Source organism: Fundulus heteroclitus, chromosome 22 (genome assembly GCF_011125445.2).
Source record: "Fundulus heteroclitus isolate FHET01 chromosome 22, MU-UCD_Fhet_4.1, whole genome shotgun sequence".
NCBI classification, from domain to species: Eukaryota; Metazoa; Chordata; class Actinopteri; order Cyprinodontiformes; family Fundulidae; genus Fundulus; species Fundulus heteroclitus.
Window position 1 is genome coordinate 22,256,454 of NC_046382.1, and position 14,230 is coordinate 22,270,683.

The 14,230-nt window shown below is 41.4% G+C and overlaps 1 protein-coding gene across 1 annotated transcript in view; it reads left to right on the plus strand.

Moving 5' to 3' along the window:
- Positions 1–2,888: 2,888 nt before the first annotated feature.
- Positions 2,889–14,230, plus strand: part of loxl4 (lysyl oxidase-like 4) — a 34,431-nt gene continuing 23,089 nt past the window's right edge. The window contains exons 1-7 of the mRNA XM_021307591.2: positions 2,889–2,995; positions 3,979–4,311; positions 6,237–6,538; positions 6,624–6,838; positions 12,194–12,232; positions 13,337–13,550; positions 13,646–13,823. Of these exons, the coding sequence (XP_021163266.2) occupies positions 3,999–4,311; positions 6,237–6,538; positions 6,624–6,838; positions 12,194–12,232; positions 13,337–13,550; positions 13,646–13,823 (1,261 nt within the window). The 5' untranslated portion in view covers positions 2,889–2,995; positions 3,979–3,998. The remainder of the gene's footprint in view (positions 2,996–3,978; positions 4,312–6,236; positions 6,539–6,623; positions 6,839–12,193; positions 12,233–13,336; positions 13,551–13,645; positions 13,824–14,230) is intronic.

Below are 14,230 nucleotides of genomic sequence, written 5' to 3' on the forward strand. Positions count from 1 at the left end.
GCCTTCAGGGGCACGAAACGTTGGAAGTTACAAGTCTAGGTACCCTTCTGACTAAAAGTTGTAAGGTGCTGCTTTAAGGCATTTATATCGTTTGTGGGATAGTACTGAGAAAGAAATACTGCACTATATACCATCTATCCGTCTTCTAACACACTTATCCCTATTGGGGTTGCGAGGGGCCTATATCCAGCTGTCAATGGGCGAGAGGTGGAGTACACCCTTGACAGGTCGCCAGTCTATCGCAGGGTAACAGAGACAGACAACCCTTCACACACACACCTAAGGAGAATTTAGAAAGGCCTATTACCCTAACAGTCATGTTTTTGGACTGTGGGAGGAAGCCAGAGTACCCAGAGAGAACCCATGCATGCATGCAGAAAGACTTGGGGCTAGGGTAGGACTTGAACCCAGGACCTTCTTGCTGCAAGGCAACAGCACTACCCACTGCACCACTGTGTAGCCTGCACTATAGATATTTAAGCAAAATTAACCATTAACAATTATAGAAAGATTGCATCACTTTTGCTGAAATCCTGATTCACAGAACCTTTCAGTCCTCCAAATATCTCCGGCACAAAGTCACTGAAGTAAGGCTTTAAATAACCATACATGTCTATGCACGTGATATTTCAATATCAGGATAAAAAGAAGGTTTAAATCATACTTATTCGTTGGATTTTTTTAGTTTTTTTGTTTAATATCTCTTATCCTTTTGATGTCACATAAAACCTAACATAATTAACCTCTCTCTGCGTGCTCCGCTTTACGGTAGCAACCCAAATTCCTGCACAGCCAGTTAAGGCGCATTATGAAAGCCCGGGGAGACGGCAGTGGGGGTGACCATGTCATTTGAAAAGGCACTTGTTTATTGTTGGAGAGCATGTATTTATTTCATGCCTCCACAGATTGTGGCTAAGGGCAGAGCTGGCTTGGTTTGTGTAATTAGAGAGGTGGAGAGAGAAAGCGTTCTGCCGCAGAGACCTGCTTTCTCAGATAGTCCTTTGATTTCTCTGGGAGCCCCGAAGAGCACTCTCACTGTAGCCCACACCCCGCTGAACTGTAAAGCATCTGCTCACAAGCCGGGACACCTGTCCAGTCTCGCTTCTTCAGTCTGATATGTTTAGTCTGTACCATAAGCTAAACCGAGTGCACTTCACTCACTGGGATAGTTTAAACCCCGGCATCCGTGTTTCCCCGCTCTTGTCCTTCTTCCCCCGTCGGCCTCGGCGATCCCTCTGATTTGGCCGCACTAATGAGGGGGTCTGCTCTTCCTGTTCGGGGTTTAACAGTGAGGGAGGGACCACCACATTGCCACCCAGTGGCACCATCTCCAGCATACCCAAACATGTCTGCTGCAGCTTCAAAGGGCGCGCAGCACACCGTTTCGCTTGATGTTTAATTACTTTACACACTGGCTGGAAATCTGCATACAGCTAAGTGTTTATAATGGCCGTGTCGCATGTTTAAGTTCCCACCTCCGCTGTCCTAATTGCCATTTTTCATGTCTATGAATAAACCTCGCTGCCTCAGGAAGGTGCCCACTGAGGTTTACTCGAAAACAGAAATACAGCTTGTCAAAACAACAGTCCGACGCCAACTTTTTCCACGCTGCTAAATTTGTCCAAAATCTTCTAAAAAAGACCCAATAAACAAACAAACATGCTTCCAGCACCTCCGGGAGAAACCTTAGACAGGTCACAAGACCTTTAGGTCCAGGTAAGAAAAAAAAAAAAAAGAGTTGTGTTTGCAGACAAATCAATCTGGACCTGCACCGATGTGTTTCATCCTTATGCTCCTTACACAACAATGTGAGGTTATAGAACTGCTGCGTACTCCTGGGCCGGGGTAATGCACATTCTCATCGGTCACGTTCCCCATGGCTACGGTGAGGCTGGTCCTATTTTAGAGTTGGTGGTTTGCGGCCGTCCCAACAAGGAAATATCTACCCTGTGGCATAGGGAGCTTCTTTAAGACACTTGCAAGCGTAGAATTTAAAACTATTCTGGAAGCAAGAGGCCTTCCTCTCGGTTTAATTCACACACGTTTCCCCCTAAAGTTGTGCAACACTACGAGGGTGAAGTTGTGTAAAGCGTCGTTTTTAGCCTATAGGAGGAGAGAGGTGTAAGTGGCTTGCACGTGAGAGAGAAAGAAAAAAAAAGTGAAGAAATGCCTTTAGAATACATTTAAGTTTTATGCAAGCCGTAAGCATTCCTATATAAAAAAAAAGAATAAAAATTAATGCTGGAAATTAATTTCTGGAACGCTACATTTTAAACGGCAAAGATTGACCATTAATTTTATGAGTCACACTGCGTATAATGCTACAGTCCACTGTCAGAATAAATGCTGAGGCCAGACGTTTGCTTAAAGTGTTGCAAAAGCACTTTTGGCTAATTTTATCCACAAACCTTAATGTATTTAATTTGGTTGTTATATTACAGAACGACACAAAGTACTGCACCAATGTCAAGTGGAAGGAAAAATAATATAATAATTTTTTTTCTCAGCTAACAAATAAGATCTGAAAACTGTGGGTCAGACTCTGACACCCCAAAATAAAATAAAATCCAGCGTAACCACGCTATATTCGTGTTGGTCAAGTGACAACTCTCAGAAACAATTTAAATCAAGACATTTTAAAGCCACAGAAATATTAGCAAACATGGAAAACAACATTAACCACCACGATACCAAACGTATGACAGCCGGTGCTTTTATTTTGTTGGTTGTTACACAAAATCTGCGCACGAAGATGGTTTAATGTCTGCAATCAGCTTCATGTTTTAGTGTGTAAACCACGGCAGTCCGTATATGACTCAAAGAAATCTAGAGAAAGAGGAGGGAGGTAGTGAAAGGAGCAGGGAGGGATATATGGAGAAGGAGGGAAGAGTGGGGGAGAGACTGAGGGGAGCATTTAGTAGGCACGCTCATTCACACAGTCACTTTCCCACTTGCTTGTGACTTTCACCACTGCAACCTCCTTGCTGCCTACCAGGTGAGTGAACGTTCACGCTGACCTCCTTGGGTCTAATATCTCAGCTTCGTCTTTCTTTACAAGTTCGTTGTAGTTGTTGTGCACGCGTAACAGGTGCTTTAAAGGATGAGTTGTAGTGACAAGGGATGCTTTTATACTCACTGCTGTCCTGTTTCGTTTTCTTTCATTAAGAACGCTGCAGCGGTTGCAGAAAGGTCGCACACTGGTATTTGATTTTATAGCTTTCTGTAATAGCATCCGAGCTTCATGGATGGTTGTGCACATGGTTAGCGTTGCACAAGTTGCTTTGTTGACAGTTTTTTCTTTTGTCATGTTTATCCTGAAATCACACGCACGCACATATTTCTGGGCATTTTTTGGGCACTCCTGTGGCCTGCATTGTTTTAAAGTCTCTCTCTCTCTCTCTTGTCTCTCTCTCTCTCACTTGTGTTTGTGCTGAAACACTTGTTCAGCACCGGGTTAAAACCTGCCTGATGTATTTCTGTCTGGTTAGTTTGCCTTGAGGGATGTTTATTCACGTGAATTGCCTCACAAAATTGTGCTCCTGTACCTTAAATTATACGCCTGTGTTTGACACGAGCGGGGAAGGTGCTCATTTGATACCTAATGGCTCCCACTGCATCACTTGCAGCAGCAGCGAATAAAGTCAGTAACGTGGAAAAAGAAAACAAGGGAAGCCCTATCTCACCGGTTATCACCTGATAAGAGTTATGTCTGAGAAGCATATATCTCCATAACTCAAAAAAAATAAAAATAAATAAATCACAGCAGTGATGTACTGACTGCTTTATTTTCATATTTTCTTTACCTATAGCAAGGGCCCTCATACACTATTGTGGGCCATTTCTATGTCAGGTTATTCACCTTGCAGCTATAATGAAAGCTGGTACCTAAACCTATAAGATATATTGTTTAATTTATTTAAGAAAAAACAAGCAAGAATTCGCTGAGCCAAGCTCTGTGTCAACCCTCTCATCCCCCAGGATTCCCTTTTCCACCCGCCATGACCCACTGCCTCGGCCTGAGCGTCCAGCTCCTTCTGCTGCTGTCCCTTAGCTTCGCCGCGCGCGCGGAACCTCGACGGACCACGACCCCTCAGCGCAGAACGCCTCGCGCGCCGGCCGCCAAGGTGCGTCTCGCGGGCAACTTTGCGCGCGAAGCAAACGAAGGCCGCGTGGAGGTTCTGCACGACAACACCTGGGGGACCATCTGCGACGACGAGGTGGACATAAACTTGGCCAACGTGGTGTGCCGCGAGCTGGGGTATCGAGGAGCGGTGACGTGGGCTCACAGCGCCAAATATGGAGAGGGGACAGGTGAGAGAGCTCTTAAAGCCAAGTTCAGACCAAAGCCGTACCAAAGTTGTCTTGGACGCGAAACAGAAGCATCTTTTAAATGAGACCAAGATTATTTGCATTGTTTAAAAAAAAAATTTAGTTATACTATTTTTAAAATTATAGTTTTACTTATGTCAGACCATTTACATAAAAAAAGTGTAAAAACAAATGTCAAAACACTTAACGTTGGCCTCATTTCTATATATTTTTAAATACTGTTATCACATTTTCACTTAATGGTCTCCTATCATGTATCATTTTTGTCAATGGCTGAAATTAATATTTAAGGTTACCTTACCTTGGTTACAGCAGGAAATTGGATAATTTCACAATTATTAACAGCAGTTAACAAACGTTGTGGCAATAAACAAAATGGCATTCTCTTTTAATCCTTTTTCGAAGCTTAAAAGGGAAATAAGAATAAGGGATGTAGAACAACATTAAATTGATGAAAAGCCTAATATTTATTACGTTAAAGTTTCAAAAGTGTTCTAAAATCACTCAAAGCATAGTGTGCAACCAGTTTGAGCCCTTCTTAACATGGACACAAAGAAAAGCAAGAATCGAATTATCAGATGAATCAAACAACTATGTTGCACCAAAGGCCTAATGTCATATTCTTCTCAGGAAGTAACTAATTAGATGGAGACCTGAATTCTGACTTTGTGTACTTCCTAGACCCACAATAGCAAGTCAGCTGTGATTTTATAGGGGAAGGTGCAGTTGCAGAATTGGAAATCGAGCGTTTGGACCAAAATACCAGCCACAAACTTACTGATAGCGACCACTTGATATTGATTTGTTAACACCCATAGTTACATGTTTTACCTGTATACTAATGATACAGTTGACGAAATTAGGAACAATTAACAATAGCTATTTGATCATATCAACTATTTTGTGCATTTAATGTTATTCATTAAGTAATTCATTCATTAAATAATGTGAGGGTTTGCAGATTGTTTTTTTTTTCTATCAAACAAGAACCCTAGAGCAAATAATGTTCAGATATTCACAGGGGATTTTTTTCCCTATTTAACAGACATCTGAAATAGAATTCCCAAAATTAACATATTTTAAATGTACTTGACTGTGACAGAGTAGCGACCTGTCCAACGTGTGCCCCGCCTCTCACCCAAGGATCACTGGAGACAGACACCAGCCCATCAGCAGGGAGAGTAACGCTCACACCTGCCTGCATGATGTTCACTGAGATACCTGACGTGTTGACTGTGGACAGAAAGAACGGCATTCTGGAAACTTGAATAGTTTATTTTGGACTAGGAAGAACTGCTTTTTTTTAATATCTGCTTCCGAAGACCCTGCCTGTAATATGATATTATGACGTGCCACGATATTTCATCCTATTAACGTAAAAAGAATAAATGCTTTTTTTTCCTGATAGCCAAGTTTTGACAGGAATCCTCGTCGGACCAGTTTGCGACCAATCAGACTTTTAAAATAACATTTTGAAGCAACAAAGAAAACGTTTAAAGAAAAAGTTTAAAGCTAAGGTTGACTGGCAGGCCAGCAGAGAAACATTAAGGGAAGAAAACGGGCATTCGTACAAGAAGAATCTCTCTATTTGCTTGCCAGTGTTTGGAACACTTGCTGTGGTTTATGGACGTTCTTTAGCGGCGCTTTTAAATCCAAATTAAAGAGAAGGTTGAGTGAATTCAGGAAGCTGAGTCTACACCCCCTCTGCTGCCTCGTAAAATACTGTGTATCCACTGCTGAACGCACTGCTAAGGTGTAACCCTAAATCAGCCCGGCCCATAAACGACAAGCGCTAGATGTTAAGGGAACTGATTTAAGTTGTTGTGTAGGGATGCACTGCGAGGCAACGCACGGGGCCATCACTTACGGTCCTAATGAATCATGTTGTGAATTTATTGTTTCGTAAGGTCCTATTTGGATGGATAATGTGCGGTGTGACGGCTCAGAGAAGTCCTTGAAGGACTGCAAACACAACGGTTGGGGGGTAAATGACTGCAAGCACTCCGAAGACTTGGGGGTTGTATGCACCCCCGAGCAGAGACTGGATCAATCTGCCAGCCGAGGCTACACCACACCTGTCAGGCCTTCTGGCAACACCGCCTCTCAGTGGAGGGGTAACGCGGCAACACAGAGGCATCCGGGGTACGGATACTATGGGAATGGACACCCGTATGAGATCCCGAGGTTCCAAAGGCACCAGCACCACCAGGTACTGCATTTCACAGCCGAAGCCCTTTTATTCTAAGAACGACGCGCGTTTATCGACGGGAATGCGCTTTTTTTTTTCTCGGCAGGGTCACGGGAAAGTGCGAATCGAAGAGGTCCGCCTGCGCGCCATCCTCTCCGCCACAAAGAAGAAGAGCCTCATCACGGAGGGCGTCGTGGAAGTGAGGCATGCTGGGAGATGGAGACAGGTCTGCGACCTAGGATGGAGTCTCAACAGCAGCCGGGTGGTGTGCGGGATGCTCGGCTTTCCAGAGGCAGCTCAGCACAATGTCAAAACATATAAGTGAGTATGAGTGTCTGTCAGCAAGCGTTTAGAAGGGCAACCTGCTGTGTAACTGAGCTTTGTTCCCCCCCCCCCCTCATGAATACAAACCTTTTCCTGCAAAATAAAAACGTAGCACCAGCACCTCGTTCAGAGCTGCTTTGAGTAAATGACTCGCTTTGGGCTTATCTTCCCCAACCAGCCTCTTCTCCCCGTGTCACCATTTACACCTCCCCTTATTCAGCCTTAGGATGATGATAAAGGGAGCCCTGTCCCCTCCCCGTTGCCCTTTCTCTGCACCTCTCTCTTGGCAAATCACCGCTGCACACCTCATTGCCTTTCTCTCACATCTTCACGTCCTCGCCTTCAGATGTTATCTTCCCGCGGAAGCTCTCAGACAAAAAGCAGCACTTTAACTTTTAGATTCCCATGCTGAGCTGTAATATTAGTGCTGATTGCGGTGTAACTGTGCCATCAATACCAATGCGTGACCGAGATAACTATTGGAAAGTGAAATAAGGGTTTGTACAGAAGGACTTGTTTTATTGTCAGGGCATCTTTCTAAGTGTGGCTCAGCTTGCATGTGCTATTACACCCAGCCCCATCATGCTTCCAGACGAAACACTTATGTGCAACAGCATGTACCCATCATTATATATATATATATATATATATATATATATATATATATATATATATATATATATATATATATATATATATATATATATATATATATGTGTCCCACTATGTGTTGAATTGTCTTGAGTGTGTACATTTTAGAGCTCTGGCACGGAAGTGGCCATGGCTGGTTGCTTTTTGGTCAGCCTGGCCTGCGTATAACCCAGTGTTTTGCTGAGGTCTAAGACTGTACACTGGTCTGAATCATGATTATGTGTTTGCTTCCAAATCTGTACCTGGTTGCAGTCTCTACAGATGCTTATTTGCTCTCTCTTAATTTGTGTTTTCAACTTTAGATTGGTTCTCAGCGTACAGAGGTCCCTGTGTTTCGGCTGTTTGTTGTATACACAAGCCTATGTTCAAAATATATTTTTTTCCAGTAATTTTATTTTCTAAATAAAAATGGATTTCTAGAAATGATAAATCCAGACGTGTTGGTTGATCAGAGCAAGAAGAATTTGTGCAAAACCTTCCTATTTAGCTATGACATCGTCCGCTAACGCTCCTCCTAACTCAGCTTTCCAGTCCATTCTTAGAAATTCTCGACCCTGTTTCTCAGCGCCGTGTGTCTTTTGGATGGAACTCTGAAGATGCTGTAATTACAAGTTGGTCAGGACCAAAAGCTCTTCTGGGTGCCTGCTGAGAGTGAAAAAACACCCCCAATTATAGCCGTGTGTGTGAGAGAGTGAAACAGAGCTGGCAGAAGTGAGTAACATGAGCGAGAGGCAGCGTAGAGAAGGAACGAGTGCAGGAGTCTGACATGTGAGCTTTTCGCTTGCTCCTGTGAAATATGGCCAATTACAACTGAGCTCTGCTGCACTGTCCGCTGCGTCAGCGGCTGTCTGTCTTGCTCTGACACCATAGTGATTTGGGGACTTAGCCAGCATTTGTTTAATTACCTTTCAGCTTAAATTTTCTTATGATAAGGGTATCATTTTCAGGCTTTTCGGTGACATTTTTGTGTCCAAATGTGGTTTTCCTGTCTGGTGTCTGTGTGATCCTCCTCAATGACCTCTCTAATTTACTTTCCCACCGTTTAATTACCGTATGCATTCCAGTGGCTGCACTTCTGGTGCTCCTCTTCTTCATTTGTGCTTTCCAAGCACGAATGAAGAAGAGGAGTCATTTGAGTCATCTTACTTTGATCCATTGTTTCAACAGCAAGATCCAATCTATGGACACTCAGATGAGTTTCAAAATGTTTATTACTAGAATATTTCATTTAGCATCAATTTGCACTAATTGAGGTTGATGGGTTTGTCTAGCAGTTCTTTTATTACAAAGGAACTGCACTATGAATAGGAGCTCAATTTTTGTTTAACATTGTTAAAAAAAATCCATCTCTGATTACAGAGGCATCTGAATACATTAGATTATTTTCAAAAAGTAAATTTATTTAAGTAATTTATCGAAAAAGGTGATGCTCTTACATAGATTTATCTTACATAGGTAGGTATTTCTTATTTAAATCACTTATTTCTGTACAGTAGCTTTTAGCTAATTCAAGCTACATTTTTTTCTCCTAAAATCTGAATATTGTACAAGCCCAATAAAAAGGATCTTCATACAGAAATGCCATGCTATTGCCATTTTCTGGCACGCACAATGTGAAAACTGTTGATGCTACAGTTTCCTTGTTGATATTCCTCGAGACTTTTCAAAATTAAATAAATAAACTGAAGCACCTGACTGTTCACAGATACCTCCAAGCTTATTAATGGAACACTGAGTGGAAGGAAAAACTTTGGTAAAGAAATGTGCTCAAGCAACAGTGATAACTTCTGCCTTGAGAGCATTGTGATGCAAAGGTCATTTAAGAGTTTCGGAGGAGATTAACAAGGTGTGAACTGTGATTGGAGTCAGTGCTTTAAGGACCACAACATACAGATGTATCTAGGACATGGGCTACAACTGCCACATTCCTCATATTAAGCCACTTGTGGACCACATATACCCAAATACTTTTTCCTTAGCTAAGACAAAAAAGGCATTGTTGCTCAAAGGTCATCTCCTTAGAAAAAAAAATATAAAACTAATTTTGTTTGGAACTCATTGTTTCAGATCCTAGAAGAAGAGTGGAGAGACTTAGATTCCTATACTTTCTTGAGGTCCAGTATGAAGTTTTGACAATCTGCAGGTGTTGGTTGTTTTTTTTTCTAGTCCAAAGTCAGCACAGCTGTCTACCAGTACATGTTACAGCACCTCAAGTTTTATGAAGATGCTGACCTCTTTTTTTTTTTTCCAACAAAGCTTGGCACCTGCTCACATTGCCAAAGGGTACTAATACCTTCCTTAATGACCATGGTATCGCTGTTCCTGCCTGACCTAAACTCCACAGAGAACCTGTGGTGTATCGTTATGAGAAAGATGAAAGACACAAGACCCAATAAAGCAGACTAACTGAAAGTTGCTATGAAAGAAGCCTGGCCTAACACCTCAACACAGCCACAAGGTGACTGCCTCCACGTCACATTGCATAGATGCAACAATTTATTGCAAGAGGAGCCTCGAAAATATATTGACCGCATACACTGTACAATCCTTGGAGAAACATTTTTGAGAAGGCTGACATTTCTGTATCAAACTTTTTTCACCAATTTGACAGAAAACCCATTTTGTGTTTTCATTAGCTATAAGGTCACAACTGCAATAATACCTTAAATATCACACTTTGTGTAGGGAATGTCAATTTTAACCGACTACTTGGAATATATTAGTTTTCCAGTGATGTTCTAGTCCAGAGATGACCACGCAAAACTGACAGGAAACATAATTAAAAAAAAAAGTACATCACAAAAAAGTTGGTAAGCAGTGAGAGTTATTCAACCTGAACTATGTTGAAATACTTATCATTCAGTTGTCTTATCAAAAGCTTCTAGTATTAACTTTTGTTCATCTGTTTCACAACCAGTGCTGGAGACAGTTTGCTTAAACAAGGCACAGACAGTCATCACTGTCTGTTCAGTAAGTTGATGTGAGAAATGTTCTCACACAGGCCGTACTCCCCGTTACAGCTACATGTTCATATGTGCGAAATGAATGAAATTCAACACGTATGTTATTCATTCAAATGAAAGACCAGAAGGAATCATGTACAGCCTGCTCTCTGAAGAGGAAGAATGGTTATCTGATTTGTCTGTGGTGAGGTCACAGACACACGCTCATGAGAAGACGTGTACATGTGCACTCCCAAGTTCTCTATTTACCACTGCTGCTGCAAAGCCACATCGCAGACACATTTAAAATATTTTACAAGAGTAATTTAAGGCGCTGTAAAGAATAAGTCCAAAGCTCCAAAACAGTTAGCCAGACATAATTTGCTGCAGGTTTATCTGGCCTCATGCTATCCCCTCAAAGGGTTATATGCCAAGTGTTGTTTTTGGCTGTTTCAGTGGTTTTAATTTGGACATATTCCCAATTTTAGCCTGCATGTATGCCCCTAAAAACTGAATTAATTCTTTAAATGGACCAGAAAAATGTATTCCACTGCATATCAATACTCACAATGAATGTGTGTTAAGCTCTGATGATTGTGAAACGATAGTACGCTAAATTTAACAATCCTGAAATAACCTTTTTGACGAGCGATATGTTTAGGACAGCACAGAAACCGTCAGGACACGGGTCACGATTGTGGAAAGTGTACATTCGTCAGGGCATTACTTCATGCAACTGTCAAACATAACATTATGTCATGGACAACGAGCCTCTTGATCCCAACATCCTCAGTTTGTTTTACAAGGTTTACGCTTAGACACTTTACTGGAGTGTGTGGAGTTTCATGTCAGGAATGCAAATATTGACCTTAGTTCGCTTTCATTCAGATACACATAGATGTGTTTGTTTCTCCAAAAATGGAATAGTCACTGAAAACAGCATGCCAGGATGTTTGAGGGAACATTTCTTTCAAGTGTTCTCCACTGAAATATCTTAACACACGTGACACCATGCAGATGAAAAGGCAAGTTGTAAAAATATAGCCTATGTGTTCCAATGACATCTAGGACAAAATGTGCTCTTTTTATGGCGAATAAGATTTTTGACCATAATGAAGTTTTGAACGTCCCCATGTAAAAGTATTGGCAGATGCTTGAGCCCAGTAATGCTAGTATGCCTCTAAATGTGTGCATCCGTTTATAGTTCAGCCCATTTTTTTTTGTTGCAGAAGGAATATGGCCTTTGCAGTGGTCTGTGGACGAAAAGCCATGGGGAGAGCGGCATGTACTCTTTGTTGCTTTGCGTCCTTGCCAAGTAAACAGAGGCTTTCCTCGTCAACGCTCTCCAAAGTTAGCCAGCTTAGCCGGTCCATAAATCATTGTTTAGTTCCTGCATGGTACCACAGCTTTTGTTTATGTATTGTGGTTGGTTGAAATTAAGCTTTTCTTTAAATGCACTGTGTCACTGAAGCTGCACGCGACATTTTTTGTTGAAGTTACATGGGATTTTTGAGTGATACAGTTCTGAATAACTTGTGCAATGTGTTTTTAGTCATGTATACTTGGTATGACCGTATCATGGGCCTCACGTAAAGTATAAATCATTGTTAAAGTCCTAGTATAAATGGGTGTTGATTTTTGCCCTCATTGCACAGACTTGTGCACCACTACTTTTTATTCAACCAGAGCCCGTGCACATCACTGTACAAAAACACATAACTGTAAAATAACACATAATTCTTGTCTCATTTCTTTGCAGGAAAATATGGGATGCCAAGGTTAAAGATCCATCTACCAGGTAATAAACACACAATTACATGTCTATAGTTGATAAGTGTGCGATACATGAAGTCCGAATGCAATTTTGCTTCAATAATTTAGTTCAAATATGCTTTTTAATTTTTAAAAAAAATTGGTGCTGTTTCTGGAAACCCTTTGAAAGGAAGTACCTATGTTATCTGCTATTATCTGATATCCGTCTGTCATGAACCATATGGCACTGCCATACAATGACTGTAAGAAAGCAATATTTTATTTTATTTGCTCTTTATTTGCTTTTATTTGCTCATCAGAGGTTTTGGCCAGGTCAGAAGTTTTGGCCAGTCTCTTTCTCCTTGTTGAATCATAAACACTGACCTTAACCAAGGCAAGTGTGGTGTGCATTTCCTCAGATGTCGTTCTGCACGCTATTGTGTCCTACTGCAGTGATTCTGTCCACTGCCCTACCACTGTTCCATGTTTTCTACATTTGTGAGGAATTACTCTCACCGGGGTTTTCTAGAGTCCCAAAGCCTTGTAGATGGCTTTGTAACCCTTTTCAGATGCATTGATTCCAGTGACTTTGTTTCTAATTGGTTTTTGAATTACTTGAATTACTGGTATGTTGCTTTTTGAGATCTTGGTAGTCTTTTTCCAGACAGCATTGACTCTTGATCCTACAGATCTAGTAGTGATCAGGCCAGGTTGTGGCTAGAAAACTGAGCTTAGAAAATGTGGTGGTTAATCATCATTACAAGAAATTCATGATTTAACAAGTAGGCTGATCAGTTTTTAATACAGGGCCATGTTAGTTTGGATAATCTGCCCTTGAATGAAATCCTAATTTGAAAACAGCTTTTTGTATTTATCCTAATTATCTTTTTCTAATGTTAACATTTATTTGAGGGTCATTTAACATGTAAATTTGTCAGAAATAGAACAAAAGAAGAATCTTTAATAAGCTATTGCCATGATTGTAGACAAACATTAACATTACTGAGAAATATTAACAATCCAATATCATGTTGCGCAGAACTTGAATATATATATATATATATATATATATATATATATATATATATATATATATATATATATATATATATATATATATCACCAAAGCCTTCTTTTTTTGTCTTTTTAGAGTAAGCCTCATGGCAAAAAAGAAGGGATTCTGGGTAGAGAAGGTGCATTGTCTGGGCACGGAGAATACGCTATCAGAGTGCCACGCTCAGTTGTCAATCCCCCGAAGTCCGACTCCTTGTAAGAATGGGCAATTTGCAGTGGCCAAGTGCATACCAGGACCTCAGTTTGCTCGCATCTCTTCAGGAAGACCCCAGGCTCCTTACCCAGTGGTGGTAAGATTTATAAAGCTATGTCCCTGTTACCACTATCATACTCTATTTCTTTGTGGAAAAAAGGAATCTTAAAATATATTTTCCACTCTGTACAGCCTGTGCGTCTCAAGGCAGGTCCCAGGCTGGGTGAAGGCCGTGTGGAGGTTCTGCGAAATGGAAAATGGGGGACGATTGTCGATCACTTGTGGGACCGAACTGCAGCCAGTGTTGTGTGCAGAGAGCTCGGTTTTGGTACAGCCAAGGATGCCCTGCATGGAGCCTTTATGGGCCAAGGTAAGAGGCAGACCAGCTCAAAGCAAAGCAAAGGAAATGTCTGAAAAGTTCAAATGTAACTCAGATATTTTAAGTCAGCAGTTTGGTTGTTTGAATGTGTTTATGGTGCGTCATGGTATTCCACAGAAGACAGGAAGACTTGCTTATCTTATACTTATCACAGACACCGCACCCGTCTGCCCTGACAGATTAGATAATGTGCAGGCATGTGTGTTTGCCTTTTTGTCGATGTGTGTTACCTCGTGAGCTGCAAATGTGTTGATTGTCGTATCTCCAGCTGTGATTATATGAGTCCTGTGCCAGTGGTACCAGCTGCCCAAACACCATATGCCTGTGCGTGCATACACTCACACAAAAAGGCCATGGTGGTTTATTTTAGTATTTGGCAACTCAACCCAGAGACAAAA